At 44.2% G+C, this 22,435-nt stretch overlaps 1 protein-coding gene across 1 annotated transcript in view; it reads left to right on the forward strand.

Moving 5' to 3' along the window:
- LOC146799170 (phospholipase B1, membrane-associated-like) overlaps positions 1-22,435 on the forward strand; it is a 176,111-nt gene that overhangs the window by 49,356 nt on the left and 104,320 nt on the right. The window contains exons 7-8 of the mRNA XM_085626591.1: positions 5,118-5,238; positions 14,463-14,514. Of these exons, the coding sequence (XP_085482717.1) occupies positions 5,118-5,238; positions 14,463-14,514 (173 nt within the window). The remainder of the gene's footprint in view (positions 1-5,117; positions 5,239-14,462; positions 14,515-22,435) is intronic.

Genomic DNA, 22,435 nt, shown 5'->3' on the forward strand with positions numbered 1-22,435 from the left:
CCCCAAGATGCATCCCACCCCACCCGTTGAGACTCCTCGCTCCTCGAACACTGACCTGATACCTGGCCTGCAGCTTCAGTCGCAGGCGTGAATGGGCGGCAGGAGGCAGGACAAGGCAAAATGAAAGTATTGCCGGAGGCTGCGCAGTCCCTCTAAGTTAGCTCCGGGATTCCTCAACTCCTCACGCTCACTTTTAATTCTTCTGTGATGCGCCAGCCCCACCCTAAGAGAGTGAAGACGCAGAGACGCAGCTGCGCACTATTTAATTTATAAAAGAGGCCACAGTGAGGTGCCACGACGGGGAGCATAACGCAAGTTACATACGCTTTCACATCCCAGACGCATGTGTAGTGCTGTGCGACTGCGGAGGGGGCCCCTGGAGCGCAGGGGCCCCCCGCAACACGAGAGCTGCGGGGGCCTGTGTGACGCCCTGGTAAGGCAGCTCACTGTTAGTGTATGGGAGAGCTCGCCTTTTTACAGTGCAAAACAACTTTGGAAGTTTTTCTCTCTTTTTTTACAGGACATGTAAAACTTAAGTACACATGTTCCACTTTTTAAATACCATGCACCCTGCTCTTTGAACCTTTAGGGCCTACCTTAGGTGTGACTTAAATATATTAAAAAGGAAGGTTTGGGCCTGGCAAAATATATATTTTGCCCGGTCGAAATGGCAGTTCAAAACTGCACGACGGGCTGCAGTGGCAGGCCTGAAACATGTTTTACAGTGCTGCTTTAGTACCTTAAATTCTGCTGATCATTCTATTCTTTGGCATAAACTTGTAGGATTGGGTGTATCCTCTGAATTATTGTCTCCATTGATCCCCCTTTATTCTGCAAATAGATAGAGAGTTCTGCTGGACTCAGGAAATGAATTTCAGGTAAAATCTCAGTTGACAATGGCCTTAAGCAAGGGTGCATCTTAGCATCTTTGTTATTTTCTTTATATTTTTCTGGTTGTCCCATTATGTTAAAGCAGAGGGTTACTGATCGACCTAAATTTGGATCAAGGGAAGTTTTTCTCCTATTATATGTGGACAATTTAGTATTATTGTCTTTCACACCAATTAGATTACAGAAACAATTGGACATTTAGCTTCTTTTCACATCATCAAACTGTAAATGACAGGAAAACGAAAGTTATGATAATGGGCGGCAGAGGAATTAAGTCACCTAGGAGGATCTGGACCATGCCTGAACTTTGCCATTATGCCGTCGCTCTACAAGATGTCATTGATGCAGACCACTTCCACAAAATTCCTTGGTTAGTGTATATTAAAGGGCTGCTCCTCTTCCTTAGTTTGGCAGCACTAAGAGAGGCCCCTGCTGCTAGCGACTCCTCAAAGAATCCCTTAAGCAACAGTACTCTCTGGGTGTAATGGCCACAAACACTCAGAAAGCTGCCTATACTACTATGTCAAAAGAATTTCTTGATTTTATGGAATTCTGTGAGCTATAGCTTTTTTGGGATTTGATCACTGTACCAATGGATAGGAAGCTATATTTTCAATTTAGAGTTGAAGCACTGGCGTTGGGAAATTATACATACAAATGGCACCTTCTAGCTGCCCAGGGTGTAACCATCCATTTGAAAATGTTCCTCATGTTATTTGTCCTCGCTTATTTTGGTTATCCCCAGTATGCAATCAGTTGGGTATGTGCAGTTACTGGGCTGCCCTGTGAATACTTCGATCTGACTGTCGGCCACTAGTCGTTCGTGCAGTCGCTAAGTTTTTGGTGGCTATGTGGATGCTAAGGAGGAACTTACTTTCTACTTATCAGAGCTAAGGTGGCCCTGGGTGTGGAGGAATTGTGAAGATATTGTTATCGGCACTTAAAATGTACTTATGTGTTTTATTGTCTCGATTGTTACTTTTTAAACTTAAGGTACTCTTTGTAACACTAGTTTACTTAAAAAATAAATAATTATCTTTTGATGAGACAATGAATCCAGTTATGCTGTAATTCCTCATTTTACTATCTGCACATTTGATTTATTTATTATGTATATATGTGTGTTCTTTGTGTACACTTTTATGGTCCTAGTGGCTGAAATAAAGGTAATTTTGACTTGACTTGAAGTCTCCTAGATCTTTTAATGGGAAAAACTGGAGGTGGTAATAGAATAAACATATTTTTTTATTTTATTTATTTACTAAGCAATTTATTGAGCGCGCAAATACCCTGAGGTGTCTCGGCGCTTTCAAGACTAGTTTAATTAGGCAGAAGGAGAGGAGGGATTTGTTTACTGAAATAGCCATGTTTTTATGTTTTTTCGGAAAGATAACAAGGTGGGGGAGTTTTTGATGTGTAGAGGAAGTTTGTTCCAGAGTTTGGATGTAGCCACAATGAATCTTCTGTCACCCCAAGTGACTTTCTTAGTTCTAGGAACCGTTAGCAGCTGATCAAAGCCAGACCGCAAAGTCCTTTTTGGTCTGTAAAGGCATAGGTTTTTCTTAAAAAATTCGGGACCTGAATTGTGAATCGCTTTATAGGCTATACACAATGCCTTAAATTTTGTCCTGCTTTTGATGGGTAGCCAATGTAGTTGTCGAATGACTCCTGAGATGGGCTTAAATTTGGGAGTGCCTGAGAGAATCCTAGCTGCGGCATTTTGTACCAACTGTAATTTTTGCAAGACTCTTTCTTGTGCGTTGATGAGTAGACCATTACAGTAGTCTATTTTTGTCATAACAAGGGTACTGATGAGTGTTTTACCTGAGCTAGGAGGAAGAAAGGGTAGAAGTTTCTTTATCATTCTAATTGTATAGAATGAGGAAGAGGTGACAGAATTGGCGTGAGGCATGAATGATAACTTATCAAATAAGATTCCAAGGTTTCTAACCTTAGTGACCGGGACCGGGGGGGGGGCCAGTTCTTCTGGCCACCAAGAGGTAGACCAGCTGGGGAGTAGCTTTCCAAAAATCATCACCTCCGTTTTGTCGGAGTTTAATTTCAGACAATTATTTGTCATCCAAGTGCTGATGGTGGACATTCCCTTTTTAAAGTTATTTGCGAATGAGTTTCCATTCTCATGTATTTCTAGCACAATCTGGGTGTCATCGGCGTAAGATGTGAGTCGCAAGTCGTAAGCTTTGATGATTTAGGTGCAAACCTATTAAATAATTTGTTACAGCAAACAAATGATGGACGGAATGCTGACAATGCAGACATTCTCCCCCAGTCAAAATATCTGGGTTAAATCCATTGTTCTTTTGCCCACTATGCCACCCCAGTTTGGACCCAGCCATATGCAAATCAGTCTTGACCCTGTGCTCCATGGGAACAGTCCATACCGAACTGCCAGGCCAGGTTCTCCGTGGACCAGAAACACGCATCCTTGGACTGGTTTCAGGTTATATCACCCTTCTTCAGCCAGACTAGCTAGAATTCAGTGGCACAGTGAGCAAGGGACCCACGTCTGGGCATACCCATCCCACTTAGGGTGAAAAGTGTTACAGAAAACAAATGATGGACGGAATGCTGACAATGCAAACATTCTCCCCCAGTCAAAAGATCTGGGTTAAATCCATCGTTCTTTTGCCCACTACGCCACCCCAGTTTGGACCCAGCCATATGCAAATCAGTCTTGACCCTGTGCCCCATGAGAACAGTCCAGACCGAACTGCCAGGCCAGGTCCTCCCTGGACTGGAAACAGGCATCCTGGGACCAGTTGTAGGCATAGGGTCACGACTGATTTGCATATGGCAGGGTCAAGACTGATTTGCATATGGCTGGGTCCAAACTGGAATGGCATAGTGAGCAAAAAAACAATGGATTTAGGCCCAGATCTCTGTACTGGGGTGAATGTATGACATTTTTCTGCATTCTGTCCATCAATTGTTCTTTTTGCATTTGTCACCCCGAGTGGGACAGGTATGCCCAGACGTGGGTCCCGTGCTCCCCATGCCACTGGAGTCAAGCTATCCTGGCTGATGAGAGTTGAAAGCCCGAAACCGATCCTAGGATGCTTGTTTCTTGTCCAGGGAGGACCTGGCTTGGCAGTTCGGGCTGGACCGTTCCCATTGGGTGCAAGGTCAAGACTGATTTGCAAAAGGCTGCGTCCAAACTGGAATGGCATGGTGAGCAAAAAAACGATGGATTTAGGCCCAGGTCTCTGTACTGGGGTGAATGTACGACATTGTTCTGCATTCTGTCCAACAATAGTTCTTTTTGTATTAAATCAAATGTAATAGTGTACCGAAAGACTAAGATGTGGCCTGAACATTGTAATTTGCATGTAATAGGTCTGTCTACCCTAATGCTGCTACTCTTGTTACCTTTATGTCAGATAAAATTACCTTGTGACTTCAATGAGAGAGGTAGGTCCTCTCCATATCCTTTTACACCTTCACCTTAACTAACCATAGGGATCCCTATATAAGGCCTGTCGAATGCCCGATACCTAATCAGGCTGTCAATTGCAGAAACATGTTAGCAACTCAGAGAGACGTAAGTGCCATAGCACCTGCTAATGTTCTCTGATTATACTCTATAGTACTTTTATCTATACCAAGGGCACCACCTCATAAAGGATACCACATGGTTTACTCTAAGGTGTTTCTAACAGCATTAATTGGACCCTTAGTTTCTCTACAGAAGAAAATCAGTTTTTGTTTGTTATATGCCTGTACGACATCCAAACTGTTGTTAGTATAACCAGTGCTTGACTTGCTTTCCCAGAGCACCTGTTTGCTACTAAAAACTCACTCTTCTTCCTATTAAAAGCAGGTCCCTTCCAAATGAAAGAAGTGCTGATAGCTACCCATTTAAAATACTGAGAAAGTACTGAGTTAGACTTTTTCATTTAGGATTTTAATCATGTGAAGACCTCAGGTATTACAGCTGCCTTCCCGAGTGTGCCCTGGTAATCCTGATATGACCGGTAATGAGAGATTGGTCCCAAAATGATTTTAAATGGACACTGCCTGAAAATTGAGGAAACATGTGGGTATGGTGGGAAACTGAGTATTTTTCCAATATTAATTTTCACTCTTGTACCTTTCACTGAAATGTTATATCCGGTGACAGTTCCTGTTCCTAGAGTTCTTGGCTAGTATAAGTGATATAATAAGGATCACTCTGTACAACTGACCTGATCGTTTGTCCTAATTTTTAGATATCTTCAGGCTTTTCAATCCTGATCTCGTGGGATATGCAAAGAACAGGACCCTGAACAACAAACCTGCACCGCTGGAGCAAACCGGCTTCAATCTGGCCGTCACCGGAGCCAATACATAGTAAGTAATTTAACAATGTACTTAACTATCATTAGTGTGGCAGTTGCAGTGATATTGGGCCCCAGGTGTATTAGGGACCCACTGCACTCCAGTTAGACTGTATTTTACTACTCAACAGGGAGACATGGGGACCAGTGTTGTTGTGTTCCTTAGGGTCTGCCACACCAGCAATCCATGCCACATTATTACTTACAAATCTATTAAGATGAAACACCATTATTTGCAGGGAAATTATGTTAATCATAGAGTGGAAAATGTGAAGAACTGGCCTCAGTTGGCCTCAGAATAAGAACACAGTTGAGCAGATCCAGTAACTTCACATAAAATAATATTACTTGGAGAGTTGAGGCTGACCCTCTCAGGGCAGTCACTCCCACCCCACTTGCTTATTGCTCGGTTAACACAATTGTTGCAAACACAGACTACGAAGGGATGCAAAAATACAACTCATTGCCCTCGAAGCTCCTTCTTAAAGTTAGGATTCACTTGTTTTCCCTCTCCCTCAAGTTGGTGACCATATCACATGCTACCCCATGCATGGCATCAGCACAGTCTTTCTCTTTTGACTTACTGACGTATCGTTCCAGACTCTAGAGGTTCTTAGGCCCACTACCACTGTTTGGTGACCAGGCTGCCAGGTGACCTTAGCTCTTACAAAACCCTCCCTACAGCGTAGATCTTACTTTTGCTCACCCATGGCTATTAAAGTTGGTGTAAACAGACTGCTTAATTGGTACTGTCACAATTAGCCAGTCCTGACTCATCTCCCATTGCCTGCTAGTCTCGACTCCAATGCTACTCGATTACCTACTATCTCAATTAAACAAGCTACCAAACACTGCTTCACGAGGGAGAAATTTGCAAGATATCTGCATATTAAGTCAGTCTTTCCTTTCCTAGCACCCACTGTACTGAGCGTGTAAGGTATTCTTTTATATCAAACGTAGCCCATCAGTATGATCCATTTCTCTCCTCCTGCCATTGCACTGATTTCATTTTCTTGATAGAAGGTGTGGCAGCACTGCATCAAATTTCCCAGAACATGCAAGTGGCAATCACCTGCCCAAGCCATGCGCACTTAGTCCTCTGCCGCACGGGATCCCTATGACATTTTTCACAACCAGTGAATGCATGACCTAGAGACCACTTTAGATGCCTCATCAGCCTGTTGTAATGACAATAAAATCATAAATAAATAAAACATACACCTACATAAATAGAGGGGCTTTGGGTCAGAGTTGTCATATGTTGCTCTTTTCAACTGCCATTCACATTTGTTTCTACCCACCACAGCACACTGTGTGGTAAACTAGGTTTTGTGTTAATAGTATTTAAAAAACAATAGTACTTTTTCTTTCTGCAAATAAAAATTATATTTTCCTATGTTGTGCATTAAAACTGAAAAGGGTGTCAATGCCTGTCCTAAGTAATAATGTCTCCTAGTAAGTGCCCTTACTTTTTTGTTACAGTTATAAGTAATGGTTACTTATTTTCGTTTCGTGGTATGTATATAAAGGTCACATTTAGGTAGCTGTGTATTTCCGTTCTTCCCCTCTTATTATTTTTGTGGGACATTTGTTCAATTAAAAAATACAAACACATGTGACCATCACACTAGCCAATGCCAGAGCTATTTTCGGTGTCAATGCTTGATGACTTTGGCATACCGATTGTCATTGCCTCTAAACTAAGGGTGGGCAGAGAGCTCCGCTCCGCCCGCGGAGTCTGCGGTGATTTTCCTACTCGGTGTTCCGCGAAGAACGCGGAGTAGGCAAATCCCCGCACACTTCACAGCAGAGTAGAGCTGGCCCGCCGCCCACCTCCACCCCCCATCAATGATATAAGTTAAAAGTAATTTTTAAAAAGTTAAAACACTTAAGTTCTTACTGCGGCACCCCTGGGCTGCCCTCCTCCTCTTCGTCGCCATACGGGTACTGCTTGATAGAAGTGCGCATGCGCAGACGCACGCGCATGCACATTTCTCACGAGAAATGCCATGCACGGGCGCATGCGCACTTCTATCAAGCAGTACCCGTATGGTGCGAGGAAGAGGTGGAGGGCAGCCCGGGGATGCCGCTGTAAACAGGTACGTTTTTAAAACTTTTTTAAAATTACTTTTAACTTATATCATTAATGGGGGTTGGAGGCGGATGGCATAGCAGAGCTCCACGGAGTTCCACAGAGTTTGTTTCCAAATCTGTGGCCCTCCGCATAGCCCCGCTACGCACACTACGCTCAGGGTTACTCTAAACCACTTCCAGTTCTAACTCAAAGCATTCCAAAACTCTTGTTGCCTTGGTCCTCTCTCCTCCAGACAACTCTTCTGCATACTGCGGAATTGTTCAAGGAGCCCTATCTTCCTACTCGGAAACCTTCAGGCAGCTCTTGACCAAGAAACCAGATAAGTAACCTATATCGGTTGCAGTACTCCAAGGAATTACCCTGGCAACATTAGCCGCCTTAAGGCAAAGTGACCACCCCCTCACACATTGAACAAGACTGACCTAAACTTGTACATTTGTGGGCATTCACCCACTGGTCCTTTCCCACTCTGGAATTGGATGGAGGTTTTCTCTAGTGAGGGGCTTGAGTACTGGATGGAGAACAAATCACCTCCAAATTTGAAGGAGATAGAACTTCTCCATGGGGGGAAAGGAAAATATATTTGCGCATATGGATTCATTTCATATCAGCACTGGGGAAACAGGAGTATGGGAAATATGGAATATCAAACTTTTTTCTGTATGTGTTTACTTCACGTCTTTACAAAACCACGTCACATGGCAATCCTAATAACTGATAAAACCCCACTGAAATACAAATAGCCCTCATCAGTGAAAACATATAAACACTGAAAAAACACCTGCACAACCACAAATTAAATGCCATTCAAAGAAAGGAAAAAGAGAGTTAGAGTCATTTTTTTTCCTGAAGGGGCCAATACAATGTAACTTTGTTTTACAAGCTAGCAGTAAGAAAGACTGGGCTAACATTATTCTGCTTGAGTTTTGTTGTTTTGGGGTTGCCACTAAAATATTGTTTCTTCTTCCTTTTTTCAGTTTTGTGGTCTTTGGTCTAAAGATGCAGGGTATAGAAGCATGTTTTAGGTCTCGTTTAATTATTTTATAAACTGTAGAGAATCAGGAAATATCAAAATCATATTTGATATTTTGGCTGCGTTTGATTCTTTCACTGATAGGTAAAATGGATGGTTTCATATGAATATTTCCTAACATGTGTCATTACATTTACCCACAAAGAATGGGTAAAAAGCCTTCATACATCAGCCCACAGTTTCTAGTGGGTCAGTATTGATAGTAGGTGAATTGCCAACACCGTAGGCTTCAAACATTCAATGTCAGGTATAGTGACAAGTATGTGTATAAAGAGTGCTATTACCAAGCATCTGGGATAGTGGTGAAAACAGGATACCAGACTTTTGAAAAACACGGAACGCAGTGTCACTTGGAATGCTCTGCAAAAAAGGTTCTTTCCAGGTTCAACAAAGATTGGAGTGATATTGTTTGCATTTGCAGTGATTCAGCTACGTATATGAAAATGTTGTGTGATGACCTGTCAAAATTGATACCCGAGCTGAAGTGATTCCCTGTAGGAGATCCTTGCCACTTATACTGAAAGCATCTTTACAATCTTCAGAGTTAATGAGGGATGCTATTGACTTTTTAGTCCATTCTCGTGCACTGTTTTCTTATGCACAGGAACTAAAACGCAAATATTTATAACTTTGTGCTATGTATGGAATCAAAGAAAGAGTCATCCCAACTGTGTCCCTTAGCTGATGGTTCTCAGTCCAAGGGGCAATGAATGCAATGTTCGCCATGTGGCAACCATTTAGAGAATTTTTGCTGAGTGATGATGACAAAGGCAAGAAATGTGAGGATCTTTGGTCGCATAAAGATACTGATGTGAAAAAAGTGCACTCTACTGCATTATTAGTTTTTTACAGGAAACATAAATGCTGTAGGGGACATAATAAAAAAACACTAGAGTCTGAAAAAACAGTTGTCTGACAAGTGTTCAGCATCATTGGTGTAGATGTGAAACATCTCCTTGAGAGTAGGCTGGGCGACACCTTTAGTGACTTTGGCACCTCAACATGTTCCATGTTAGATTGCTTGCCACTTGGTAAGCAAGACAATGTTGGAGAGCAATTCAGAAATGTTTATTTAACAATGTATGAGAAATGGCTTGCAATCCTGCATGGAAATGTCCCTTCGCCACCAAATGGCATTTGAAGCCAATGAAACCTCACTGTGGTACTCTGTACAAATTCTAGATCGCAATCTTCAAGTGCACCAGTATTGGAATGGAAAGCTATGTCAGTGGCCAGAGTTAACAAATTGTGTTCTGGATGTTTTGGTGTTGCCTGTCTCAAGTGCCAATGTTGAGAGGGCCTTTTCACAGAAGTTTACATGTGAAGGAAAGAGTGAGCGCACATGCCCAAAGACTCACTGAAGAAATATTGTATTGTGTACTACAATAAGATTCATTTGCAAACATCTATTTGGACTTCATATACACTATACCTACACTGTCTATATACCATGTTCTATCAGTGCAGAAAGCAAGCAATAATAAAAGCAAAACGTTCCATAAACTCCGGAAAAACACTTTTTCTGTTGTTTTTAGTGGCGCCAAAATGTGTAACCACTCATAACAACTGTTTTTTAAGGTTTTGAAATCACTTGAAAACACTGAAAAACCCCACCAGAATTCACCAAAAATAGAAACTGAAAACAGAAAAGTCTACATGTATTTAAAAGATAGCCAGGGTAGAGAAGCTGATTAAGTCTGGGATTTTCTGCATTGTATGGCATGACCGTTTAGATAACAAAATCTAAAGTTAGAGAATTGGAGGGGCAGGAAAGGGCAAAAGAATTAGTCAATAAATTGGGGGAAATGAACCCTGAAGAGAAGTTAAAGAATGGGGCCAGCGCTGCAGGATGCAGATTCTATCAAGATGTGTGTGGTGAGGAGACATATGCAAAAAATCTTCCTAGTGGCCTTCAGTCGTTAGCAATATTTTTGTTCAAGTTTTATTAATCAGATTTTATTTGTGCAAAGACATTGCTATACAAGATGTTCAATATAATGCATGAGAAGTGCTTAGAATTAACTCCCAGTTTATGTGAAAATGAATCGTAGTTTGTTCTTTACATTTGAACGCAAAGCATTCAAAATTAGAAACATCAAAGACTAGTTAAAGAGAGGAATATCAAACGTATAAAAGGAACTAGAGTATTTGAAGAAGAATCCTTAGGCTTATGCAAACCTTGTCGCCCCATGTGTATATTTGAAACCAAATGAACACACTCTTGGTCTAGGTCAATGCATTTTTCAGGGCACCAGCAGCACTCCAACAAAGTTCAGGGTCCATAAACAATGGGTTAAAAAACACAACGGTAGACTGTCATGATGTTTTACTCTCTAGGTATCATCTAATAAGACTTTCTAACACCATGTATTGAGAATGTCCAGCTAACACAGTGTTTTGAACTTTAAATACCCATACTAAAGGCTGCAATTAAAACATTGAAGATACCTAGAAGAAAATGAGCTCTATTTCCACAGTGAGCCTGGAGACAGACGCCAGTGTAGCATGGTACAAAACTACCTGACGATGGTGTGACGTGGTATAAGACTATCCAGTTCTGCCTGGGCTTCTGCTAGGGTCTGAAACCATGTTGCCGATAAGTGGAGTTAATAGCTTAATTTGCCGAACAGTCATAGAAATAGATAATTTAACATACGTTTTTAATTATAAAATCATTAAATGTAGGGCTGAAGTCATGAAGAAACCAAATAGTAAAGTCATAAGATCCTTAATGCATTTACTATTTGATTGCTCGAAAGTGGACATGTATTAAAAATGTAGCAAACAAGCATTGGTAAAAGCCAGTAGTTTTTGCCTATGCAAGAGCTATTCACTTTGAGAATGTCTTTTAGCCGTCTTGTAAAGTAGCATTGCTGTGCAACATGAATAAAAGTAATGTTATAAAAAAGCGATATGATGCTGTCTGCACTGGTGCCTTGTCATAGAGCTTTTTTGGGTGGAACGGGCAAGCCTGGATGGGGGATAGGGGTACAGGAAAGCAATGATGATGGGGAGGAGTAGAGTCACAGGGACAGTAACACCGAGAAGGGATGGGTGGAAGAAGAAGAAGCAACATGTAGAAGTGGTAGGTAGGAGGAGAGAAGAAGCAACATGGAGAAGTGGTAGGTAGGAGGAGAGAAGAAGCAATATGGAGAAGTTGTGGGTGGAAGGGAGGAGAAGCACCACTGACAGGGCGGAGTGAAAGGGGAAGAAGAAATAGAACCTGAATCACATCGAGAGTGCTTGGTCCATGTTGCATAATTATCAATAAGTGAGAACCATATCTCCAGACACCCACCTGACTTATCCCAACCTGCCTCTGCTTCTACCCTCTAATAAATCTCGCAGACTCTATAAAGGCCACCAAAACAGAACACCCACATGGTAGAAGCAGTAGAAAAATGATCTTTTCTTTAAACTAGTACCCTGCCCTCCTGTAAAGAAAAGAATAACTACACAAATAGCACTGACAAACCCAGAAGCAGTATACACAGCCCCCAGGTCATTGCTACAACCACTGAGATGACTGCTACTAATGCATGTGTGACCATTAAAAAAGTTGTTCATGCATGACATGATGCAGGAAACCACACTGATGCTCACCAACACCGTAAAACCAAACTACATGATGCCTGACCTCATAATATTTGCCAAAATGGGACATCCAGGCATCCTTGATGATAAGGAAAAGATCCGTTGTTGGGCTGGCTCCCTAATCACTGAGGGTCTCAACTAACCGATTAAGTGTCAGCTCCCAACTCCACACAGTCAGAAGCTAGGGGCCGTGTGGGCGTGTCTTTGGTAAGGGACCTATTTGCTACTAATTATTCATCCCTTCGGATTTGATGACGAAGCTCTAGTCTATTCATGCCATCTGTGAGCTAAACCAGAATTTTAATAACACTTCAATACAAGAATAGCTGAAAAGGCCTGACCTACAGCCGCTCTATGAATTATTGTGTTTCATGCCAGACTTAAAAAGTAAATTGAATATTACATGATTGTGAATAAACAATTCCATACGAGAGAGCCGTAGCACATCATCTCCTAAGAGCCAGTGCAGGAGTCACGTTTTTGTGCCAGTTTAGTTTTGAGCCAAATGCTGCTTTAGGTTTGCCATTGTCAGTCATGGCTGCTGATGTTTCAAAACCAGTGGCGTAGCTAGGCATACTGCCACCCATGGCGGCTCCTAAGTTTGCCGCCCGTGGGAAGGTAAGAGTGGGGGAAGGTGATGGCCAACAGACAACTTGTTCGATGGGGGTGGCGTCAGTGATAAATATACCTACCCCTGTCACCAGGCGTCTGTACCACAACCCTTCCCCACCTCATTCACTACCCAACTTTCCCAATTCCTTGGAAGCCACCTCAGCAGCTAGCCAGCTATCCCCACACCTCTGCCCCACCCAATCTTCCACCACCCACATCTCTGCCCCACCTCATTTACTAACCACCTGCCCCCGAGACATCTGACCTCACCTCTGCTCCAGCTATCAAATGTGCCACTTCTTACAACACCGGTCACCCAGACATGCAGGACCACACGACTTGAGCCTAGTAGCATTTTAATGGATTGCTGCACTTTACAGCGTCACACGTTCCTGTTATGTGACATTTATATTGTGCACAGACTGCAGATTGAATAGGTTCATGGTGATGCAGTGGCATAGCGTGTGGGGGTGGGGGGCACAGGACTGGTTGCCCAGGGCGCAAAATTGTTAGGGGCATTTTTAGAGAAACAAAAATGTAATAGGCTGCAAAATTTTAAACAAAAAGTGGAAGGATACTTGCCTTGCCCTGGACGCAGGCAACCCACTCGATGGGCTTTGAGTAAGGTAGGGATTTTGCCATTTGGTGAATAAGGCCCTCATTACAAAATGCCTGGTAATTAAAGGAGAAGGTAAAGAGGCCACAGTAATGGTTCCAGCCAATATTATACTGGGCATCTTGGGCCTTTTTTAAGGTCGCAAATGGCCTGATTCACAGAATCGGGCTGTTTGTGACCGGAAAACAGGCTTTCCCAATGTACCAAACCCTATTTTGTAATTCAGTAACCTATTATCAAATCGCAAAATGGGTCAGCCATTCGCTAATAGGAAGCAGTGAGTTTAGGGCATCCCTTCCTAATGCCGAAATTGCATCGGTATGTAGGAATGTTTTGTTACCGGAATGCGGTTGCAAAAAGTTCATATTTTACCACCTACTTCAAGTAGGTGGTAACCCATTCGCAAATGGCAAGGGGTCCCCAGGGCACCCCTTCCCCTTTGTGAATGTAGGTGAAATCTTTTTTTAAGAGCAGGCAGTGGTCCACAGGACAATTGCCTACTCTTAAAAAATTAAAAGAAAACTTCATTTTATTTTCTAAATGCAACCCGTTTTCCTTTAAGGAAAACAGGCTGCATTATTTTTCTATTGTTTTTGTACAAGCAATCATGGACATGGTGGTCTGCTGACCCCAGCAGGCCACCATCCAAATGTCTTTAGTGATTCCTGGGGGTTGCAAATTGCAACCTACCTCATTAAAATTAATGAGGTATGACGATTTGCGACCCTCATCCGCAGACATATTCCAACTGCTCTCAGCAGGTTCATAAGTTTTAGTTTTTACCGGGCTCGGTCCCAGGAGAGCAGTATCCCCTTGAGAATACCACTTCACCTATCCTAGAATGAGAGCATTAATAGTGTCAGATGCTTGAAAGGTCAGGTCAAAGGGCAGTATTGAGGTCATGTTCATATCTTCTCATTGAGTAGGTGATACATAACATAAAATTCACCTAGATTTCTGCCTTCATATCTGTATGAATAATTATTGATGAAGGCAGGGTATTAATGAGATAAAGTTCCATATGATAACCTCAAAAATGTCACAGTGGAATTGCCTTAAGTTCATTTCGGAATTGTCCAATAAGGAATATCCAGTTTTAATTCAATGACTTTTCATGAGTGAATTTTTAACTCTATTGTATTCAGCAAAAAGAATGAAGTTAAGAAATGCTCAGTTGATGTTCAAAAAAATCATACAATAACTAAAAACGCTCTGTTGTGACTAAAGTGCAATGATTTTGGACATCTATGTTTCTTTCTTCTAAGCATGCCCTTTTCTTTATTTTAGTGAATTTCCAGAACAGATCAGACACTTGATTCAATCCTTGAAGTCTTACCCTGTAAGTCATTTTGATATTTTACAAATTCTTTGTCACTATGCACACAGGACATAACATGCAGAATTGGATAGACAAGTGCAATGACCCAATGACTAGGGGCTTCAAAATCAATTGCAAAACTACAAATATAGTGAAAATTAGCCATAAGAAAACTTAACGTTAAACGAGCCAATATTTTCAGGTTTTTATAGCAGATTCATTTGGGTATGACCTATCCTCAAGAGAAACAGCGGCTAAGTACAGCGGCCATACAGGATGACTTAAAAATAAAGAAATCTTTTTCAAATTTTACTAGGATTTTAGGTTAATTGTTTGATTGCTCCTTCATCGGAGTGACCATTACACTGACGTGGCCATTCCCATGACTTACTAAGAAGCAGGTGAACTATCACCTGTATACCGGATGCACAGCTGTGCTGTGCATCCGGTATACAGGTGTTAGTTCACCTGCTCCTTAGTTTGTTGTTTCAGGTTGGCTACCTTTTCTGGTTTGCACGCACATTTTTTTTTCTAGATTTGTAGTGAGTTTTGATTGCAACTTTTACATTATTGATTCTTTGTGTATTAAGATGTAGTGCGCTGACTATTTCAATGTTCATTCCCATGACTTGCCATGACCCAGATCTGACTGGTGTACCGCTCTGACTCCAGTTCTCGCACTTGGGGCACTGGAGCGACGTCAAAGTCATGACAAGTTATGGTAATGGTCACGCTGATGCAAATATTTTATTCAAATGACACCACATCTTCTTTTGTGATGACTGTCGAGATCATGGTTGTTGATGTGGCGGTGATCTTTGTGATGAGTGTGTATCACCCCATCATTTCGTGCCTGCTGGTATGTCACAATATCTATAACCAAAATATCGTCTGATGCAAATATTGTAGCTCAAATATTGTGTACATTTTCTGTTATTTAATCCAAATTGCTCCATTGGGTGTAGACTTTCAATTATTTAATCAAATGGGTCGATATTTTTAAAAACGCTATTTGGGGCACAATATTTTGGCCCGTAGATATTCAGGCCTGATATTCTGTTTTCATACCATTGAGGTTTGGTTGCACTATGCCAGCTCCATTGAATATCATAATATCCTGGTTACGTGACAGGTGGAGTGAAATTACCAAATTCCGCTCCACCTAAACATGACTGGTCTGGTGTTGCCACACAAGGGGGCAGATTTACAAGAAACTAACGCAGCGCGGTGCTGCAAGTCATTTTGCTGCGCCGTGCTGCGTTAGTTTCGAGGCACAGGGATGTAACATATTTATAATATGTTGCATCTCTGTGCTTCCCCCTGCGCTGGCGCACAAACTGCTGCCATGCGCTGGCATGGTGCAAGGATGCCTGCATCTTGGGGAGGTTGTTTTTGTGCAGGAAGGATTATCTTCCTACACAAAAACAATCATTTGAGGTGATTTCCTCTTCCGATGTGCGCTGTAGAATTGCACCTCGCTATGCTTGGCGTAGCATTCTGACGCATTTCCAGAGTAACGATTCCTCGTAAATCTAGAAATGCATCAGTGGACATGGGGGTTTCATGGGAACACCCACAGCAGCACCCTTGTCACACCCCTAACACACAAAATGTTGCATGAAAAGGGGGGATAGTTACAAGCACAGGTAAAGTCACACAGGGTGGCTTTACCTGTGCTTGTAAATATCACTCAGCAGGTTGCGCTGCCGGTGCGTCACGCAACGTGACGGACTGGCAGCGCAGGGGGCTTGTAAATCTGCCCCTTGGTTTTCCTGGGTGTGGGAATGCAGGATTGTGCTGGCTGAAAGCTGGGCAAGGCTTCTAAGGCAATAGCAGCCAAGTTTTGTCCTCAGCTCCACCCTGAATTTTTCGGTGGCAAGGAGGAGCATTCAGTCCTCCTCCAGCAAAAATGAATCTTCCCCCTCCCTCCATACATTTCCTAGCCCCCACTCCCAGCCCATGCAAAAGTCCCTGCACACATCTACCACTTTATAGCGGGTGGTAGATGTGTGTCCTTACCCTCGGAAAAGGGAATATTGTTTGGAATACTGAATAAATGCCATGTGCGCACAGTTATTCCCCATTTCAAACAGTTTGACTCCTAATAGTTGAATTCCATGCGGAGTTACCGGTTGGTAACTGTAATTCGAGCCGCTGGATACTCCGCCTGAAATTCAATTCAACTTGTAATCAGGGCCATAATATATTTTCTGTCCGAATGCTCTGTAAATGATCATCAGCTCTCCTGTTAAAGAGTGATAACCCTTGCTCCTTCTATGGCTGGGGTTCATGGCTCTAGGCGGTATGTGGACCCTGGAATTTTTTTTATTCATCATAAATATACACTTTCGTCAAGTATCTTGAGCTCAGCGGACTTATCTACTGGGTAAATAAGATAAATTGCTCTAAACAGGATCTTATAAGTCGCCAGGGATCTTTATGACAATATTGAGACCCCCACCACCCCTTCGCCAGGTCCAGAAGAGCTGGAGGACAGGGAGAGAAATAAGAGGCACAGTTTGGAGATGGCTAAATTGGAAGGTCAGAAGGACCTGGAGAGTAAGAAGTTAGACCTCGAGAAGGATCGATTGTCAATTGATTGTGAGAAAATGAAAATGGAGCATGAGAGAATGTTGAGGGAGATGGAGATCAGGGCGAGGAGTCGGGTTCAGACAGACCACTGGCCCCTTAGATGGTTGATGCAGATGAGGGGTGAGAATCCCAAGTTGTTGAGATGGTACATTTCCCTACAGGGTATGGATTTCACAGTGGTACAGAACACGCCAATGCTGATGGTCTGTCCAAATATTTCCTCCTTAGTGATGAGAACCCCCAAGGGGATGGTTAGTTCTCCCCACATTTCAGCTGGAGGGGATGCATGTTAGACCTGGCATCATTGGCGAGAGTCTCCCTTCCTCTCACCTCTCCCTATTGTTTATATTGGCTGGATTTAGATGTTCTGGGCGCCATGCCACTGCTACTTAGTGCCACAGCGCGAATGCTCCCTGTATATAAATGAATTGTATGAATAAGGATAACCATAATGCCTACATCTGTGTAGCCTGTTTCAATAGCGAGTTACCCTCCATTTCACTGTCGCTACTGCAAAACGATCCATTCTCATAGGCCAGGATGGGCCGGTTAAAGATTACTTTCTATCTTCCTATCTGTCCCTAGGAACCTAATAGGAACTTTGAGTTTGGTATGTTTGTGCTCAGGACATTGAGGGGCACCTTTTGGTCAGGACCGTTTGTATGTTACATGTTTGGAAATACCTTTCCTGAAAACGCGGTAGTTTGTGGCCTGAGCTTTACTGTAGGCTGTTGCAAGAATGTGATTTGGCCGTCTGGTTTTGGAGCAGCGGGGCAAGCTGGGTCAGACCTGGCTGGAGAGAGAGATCGGTATTCAGAGCATGAGGAGGGGTGACTCTTTGAACTGAGCAGGGCTGCGTCCGGTAAGATCGATGATGGCTCCACCTCCCACTGGGTGTCTGATAGCAGACTCCCTCATTCTGAAAGGGCTCCCCGACCCCACCGAACTGGTTCTGACTGGAATCAGTGATTTGTGGCCTTAGAGAACAAAGACTTTTTAGGTATAAAATGCTGAGCTGGAACTTTGTCCAAGTGTGTTCCTTCTGGATGTCAAGACGAAACTCTGTCCGAGCGGACCGAGGAAAGGACTTTGACCAAGCTTGCCGAAGAAACTACCCGAGGGCCTAATCGAGAGCACCTCCTGCAGAAGTCTCAGGAACATTAGACTTCACCCCGCCAGCCGTTGGAATTCCTGTGCGAGGAATCCTACTTGCAGGTGAGGCCTCCATCGAGTAATCCGGAGCCTCTACTTCTACTGTGAGGACCACGGACTGGGCATCTTTGAATCTTTTTCTAAACCTGGAGCGGGCCGCTGCAGCTATGAGAGAGCTGCCACTGCTGAGAGCACGCCTAAACCTGAACCTTTGAAATCTTCTGCGAAAACCGAAGCAGGCCGCTGCAGCTAAGGAAGAGCTGCTGCCGCTGAGAGCCCGCCTAGGTCTGAACCTTTGAACCTTTCGCTAACACTGTGTGGGCCGCTGCAGCTAAGGGAGAGCTGCCGTTGCTGAGAGAGCCCGCCTAAATCTGCACCTGCAACTCTTCCACTGGATCCGTGTGGGCTGCCGCCGCCGAGAGAGAGCTGCCGCCGCTGAGAGTCCACCGGAATCGGCACCTCTGAGCCCTTCGCTGAACCTGTGGGGACCGCTGCAACTGAGAGAGAGTTGTAGCCACTGAGCCTCCACTGCGGTGCCAGCCGGGCTGAGACCATCCTCTGTCCCGTGGGCCGCTGCAGCCAAGAAGAGAGCTGTATTCGCTGAGTGCCCGCACCCTTTGCTACTTGGCATCATCGTGATTTGCCCCGTGGGCTGCTGCAGCCAAGAAGAGAGTTGTAGCCACTGAGTGCCCGCACCCTTTGCTACTTGGCATCATTGTGATTTGTCCCGTGGGCCGCTGCAGCCAAGAAGAGAGCTGTAGCCGCTGAGTGCCCGCACCCTTTTGCTGCTTTACATCATCGTTGTGGGTCCTGTGGACCACCGCAGCTAAGAGAGAGCTGTGGCCGTTGAGCGGCCACACTTTTGGTAAACTTTGCATCCTTGGGATTTGTCCTGTGGGCCGCCGCAGCCGAGAGTGAGCTGCTGCCGCTGTGCGCCCGCATCTGGTCCCCCCTTGTTGAGGATTGTCGCTGTTGTCCTGTGGGCCGCTGCAACTAAGAGAGAGCTGCTGCCGCTGTGAGCCCACCACGGAGCTGCACGACGAGAGTCATCGCCACCACCAGCCCGGGCCGCCGCAGCCGCATGCCAATGAGCGCCCGCCTGTCCCAGAGTGCCCGAATCATTGTGGGTGCACACTGCGGACCTCAACCTCCAAGACTTGTGGTCGCTGGGAGTCTGCCTGTCACCGACTCCACTTCTTTGAGAAGCTGCGTGATGTGTCCACTTTCAACAACAGGTATCTGGTGTGCACCGGGTCGCGTAGGCTCTGGCCCTGAACTCAGTCTGTGTCACGCTTTGGGTGAATATGTGAAAATGTGTGTTTTTGAGTCCCTCTGGGGGGGACATGAATTGTAGTTGTTGAAACGCTTTAAGAAGCCTGGAGTTAAACTGTTGGATAAAGATATTATTTTTATAAACCTAGCTGGGTCTTGTCCCTTTTGTGGTGTCGTTGCTGCCTTATTGTACGTGGTCATAAACGCTTTACACACCGCCTCTGAGATAGGCCTAACTGCTCGTTCTACGTTACCACAGGGTTGAGCAGGGGTTGTCAAAGGGGGTAGCCCACTTGCCCTGACTTAGGAAGAAGGGTCCCTATTTGGACAGTGGTGCCAGCCCTGGCCAACTAGAGACCCCCATTTCTAACAATTGTTATGATTGATTGGCAATTCCATGATTGGCATATTTTATTTACTGGTAAGTTCCTAATACAGTGCACTGTGTGTGCCCTGGGCCTGTGAATCAAATGCTGTTAGTCGGCCTGCAGCCTATATATGTAACTCAGACCCGCCAATGCAGTGTCTGTGTGCAGTTTGGTACTGCCATGTTGACTGATATGTGTGGCATGCCCTGATAGTGTAATACTGCCAATTTTGTTTTTCACTTTTGAAAGGCTATCTGTCCCATAGGATAGAATGGAAGTTTATTTATAACATCTATAAATATAACTTTGCATTGGGACAAGATGGAAAGATTAAGTTTAGTATGCCTGAACTCAGAATACAAAGATGCATCTTTTAGTAAAGATGATTTTTATATTGTGTGTTTGAGAAAACCACTTTTAGAAAGTGGGTATTTTCTTGCTTAGCCAAACCTGGGTGCCTCTCATGATTTGTGTATTAACTGTCTGGCGTTGGGGTAACAGGGGCTGGGAATTTGCATTCTCTCAGGCAGCCACTAGGGGAGGGGAGTTGATGTGTGTCCTGTTTTTCCTGAACTAGTCAGGGCTGGGCTGAATAGACCTGGGCTGCATTCAGAGTAGGGGGAGGAGTTCTCCCAAGCACCTGGATAAGCTCGGTCTGGATTTAGAGTGGTGGGAGGAGATTTCCCTTGCACCTGAATAGGCACTGTCAGCCTCGGACAATGCTGTCTTCACCACCTGCCGGGCAGCTGTACCAGAGATGACAGAACTGGTTTTGATTGGGCAAAGAGCTTCTCTGCTACCAGAGAAAAAAGGAATTTGTGCTATAAAAAGCGAGGCCCAGACCCCTGAACTTTAGATTACTGCTGAACTAAGGAACCTGCCATGAAGAAGAACCGGGAAAGCTGGAGGAGGAGTACTGCCCCTGTGCTGTGTGCTGTTGGGGTTGGCCTGCAGTGGTTGCTTCTGCCTTGGGCAGGGAAGGGACTGGACTGTGCCTTCCTCATCCTGCTGTTAGAGTTTTCTCCAAGGGCTTGAAGTAGAGCGTGCCTCCTGTTGGAAGTCTCCTGGGATAGAAAAGACTTCAAAGATCATTCTGGGAATCAAGAGGAACCTTTGCCAAGGAGAAGAACTAGAGAAACTGAGGAGAAGTACTGCCCCTTTGCTGTGTGCTGTCTGGGGTTGGCCTGCAGCGGCTGTTTCTGCTAAGGAAAGGAGAAGGACTTTGCTGTGTCCCCTACTTGAGGAAGGTCTCCACGGGCTTGAAATAGAGCTTGCCTCCTGTTCTGAAGTCTCAGGGACACAAAGACTTCAACCCCAGTGTCCTGGATCTCTGGAGGTTGGTTTGGGACTGAAAACTACAAGAACTGTGAAAATCGACGCATCGCCTGTTTCTGACACATTGCAGTGGTGAGAGAATAATTTTCCGACGCAGCGCCTGCTCGCAGCCGAAGTGTCTGCCATGCGACGAATCCTGTGCACCGATCTCCGACGTCCGAGATCATCGCACCGATTCTGATGCTGGCCCTGTTGGAGAAGAACCGATGCATCGAGGGGTCGCAGCTGAAGTCTTCCCATAGCCGGTCTTCATGCTTCGCATCGTGCCGGATTGTCACGCATTGCATCGAAGCGCCAAGTCTGTCGCATCATTGGGGGACAAGGTAAGAAACCGACGCATCACCTCCCCACGCAGTTAGAAACCAACGGATCACCTCCTCTCTGCTAAGGAACCGACGCATCATCTCCCCTGCGCAGCAGTAAGGAACCAACACATCACCTCCCCATGAGAAAAGAACCGATGCATCCCCTACCTGAGTGTAAGAAACCAACACATCACCTTCCCTGCGACACTTTTTCCTTGCATTTTTGACGCATCCAAGGTACTTTGTGTAAAGTGTTGCATCCAACATTTGCTGGGAACAGAACTGTTTCTACCTTTTAAGAATCATATTTTTAGTACTGTATTGTGCATTTTTGTTGTTTTGGTCTTGTTTTGGTATAGATAAAGATTACTTATTTTTCTAAACTGGTGTGGTATCCATTTATAGTCTTTTCATTGTATTACTGTATCTGTTCACAAATGCTTTACACACTGCCTCTGAGATAAGCCTTAGTGACCTTAGTGACTTATAAGTATTAGTGACTTATAAGTATTTAGTTAGTCCTGGTGTTAGAAATGGGGGACTCTAGTTGGCAGAGGTAGGTACCTTTGCCCATGTAGGTACCCTTCTTCCTAGTCAGGGTCAGGGGAATACACTTCTAAAATAACCCCTGCTCGGCACGAGCAGTGGTTATTTTAGAAGTGTATTCCCCTGACCCTGACTAGGAAGAAGGGTACCTACTTGGGCAAAGGTACCTACCTCTGCCAACTAGAGTCCCCCATTTCTAACACCAGGACTAACTAAATACTTATAAGTCACTAATACTTATAAGTCACTAAGGTCACTAAGGCCCTAAAGGCTCGAAGTAGGAGATGTGTATTTAAGTTTTACATGTCCTGACAGTGATAAACGCCTGAAGTTGTTTTTCACTGTAGCAAGGCTTACAGATAGAGAAATACT

The sequence above is a fragment of the Triturus cristatus genome, chromosome 9 (assembly GCF_964204655.1).
Source record: "Triturus cristatus chromosome 9, aTriCri1.1, whole genome shotgun sequence".
In the NCBI taxonomy this organism is placed as follows: Eukaryota; Metazoa; Chordata; class Amphibia; order Caudata; family Salamandridae; genus Triturus; species Triturus cristatus.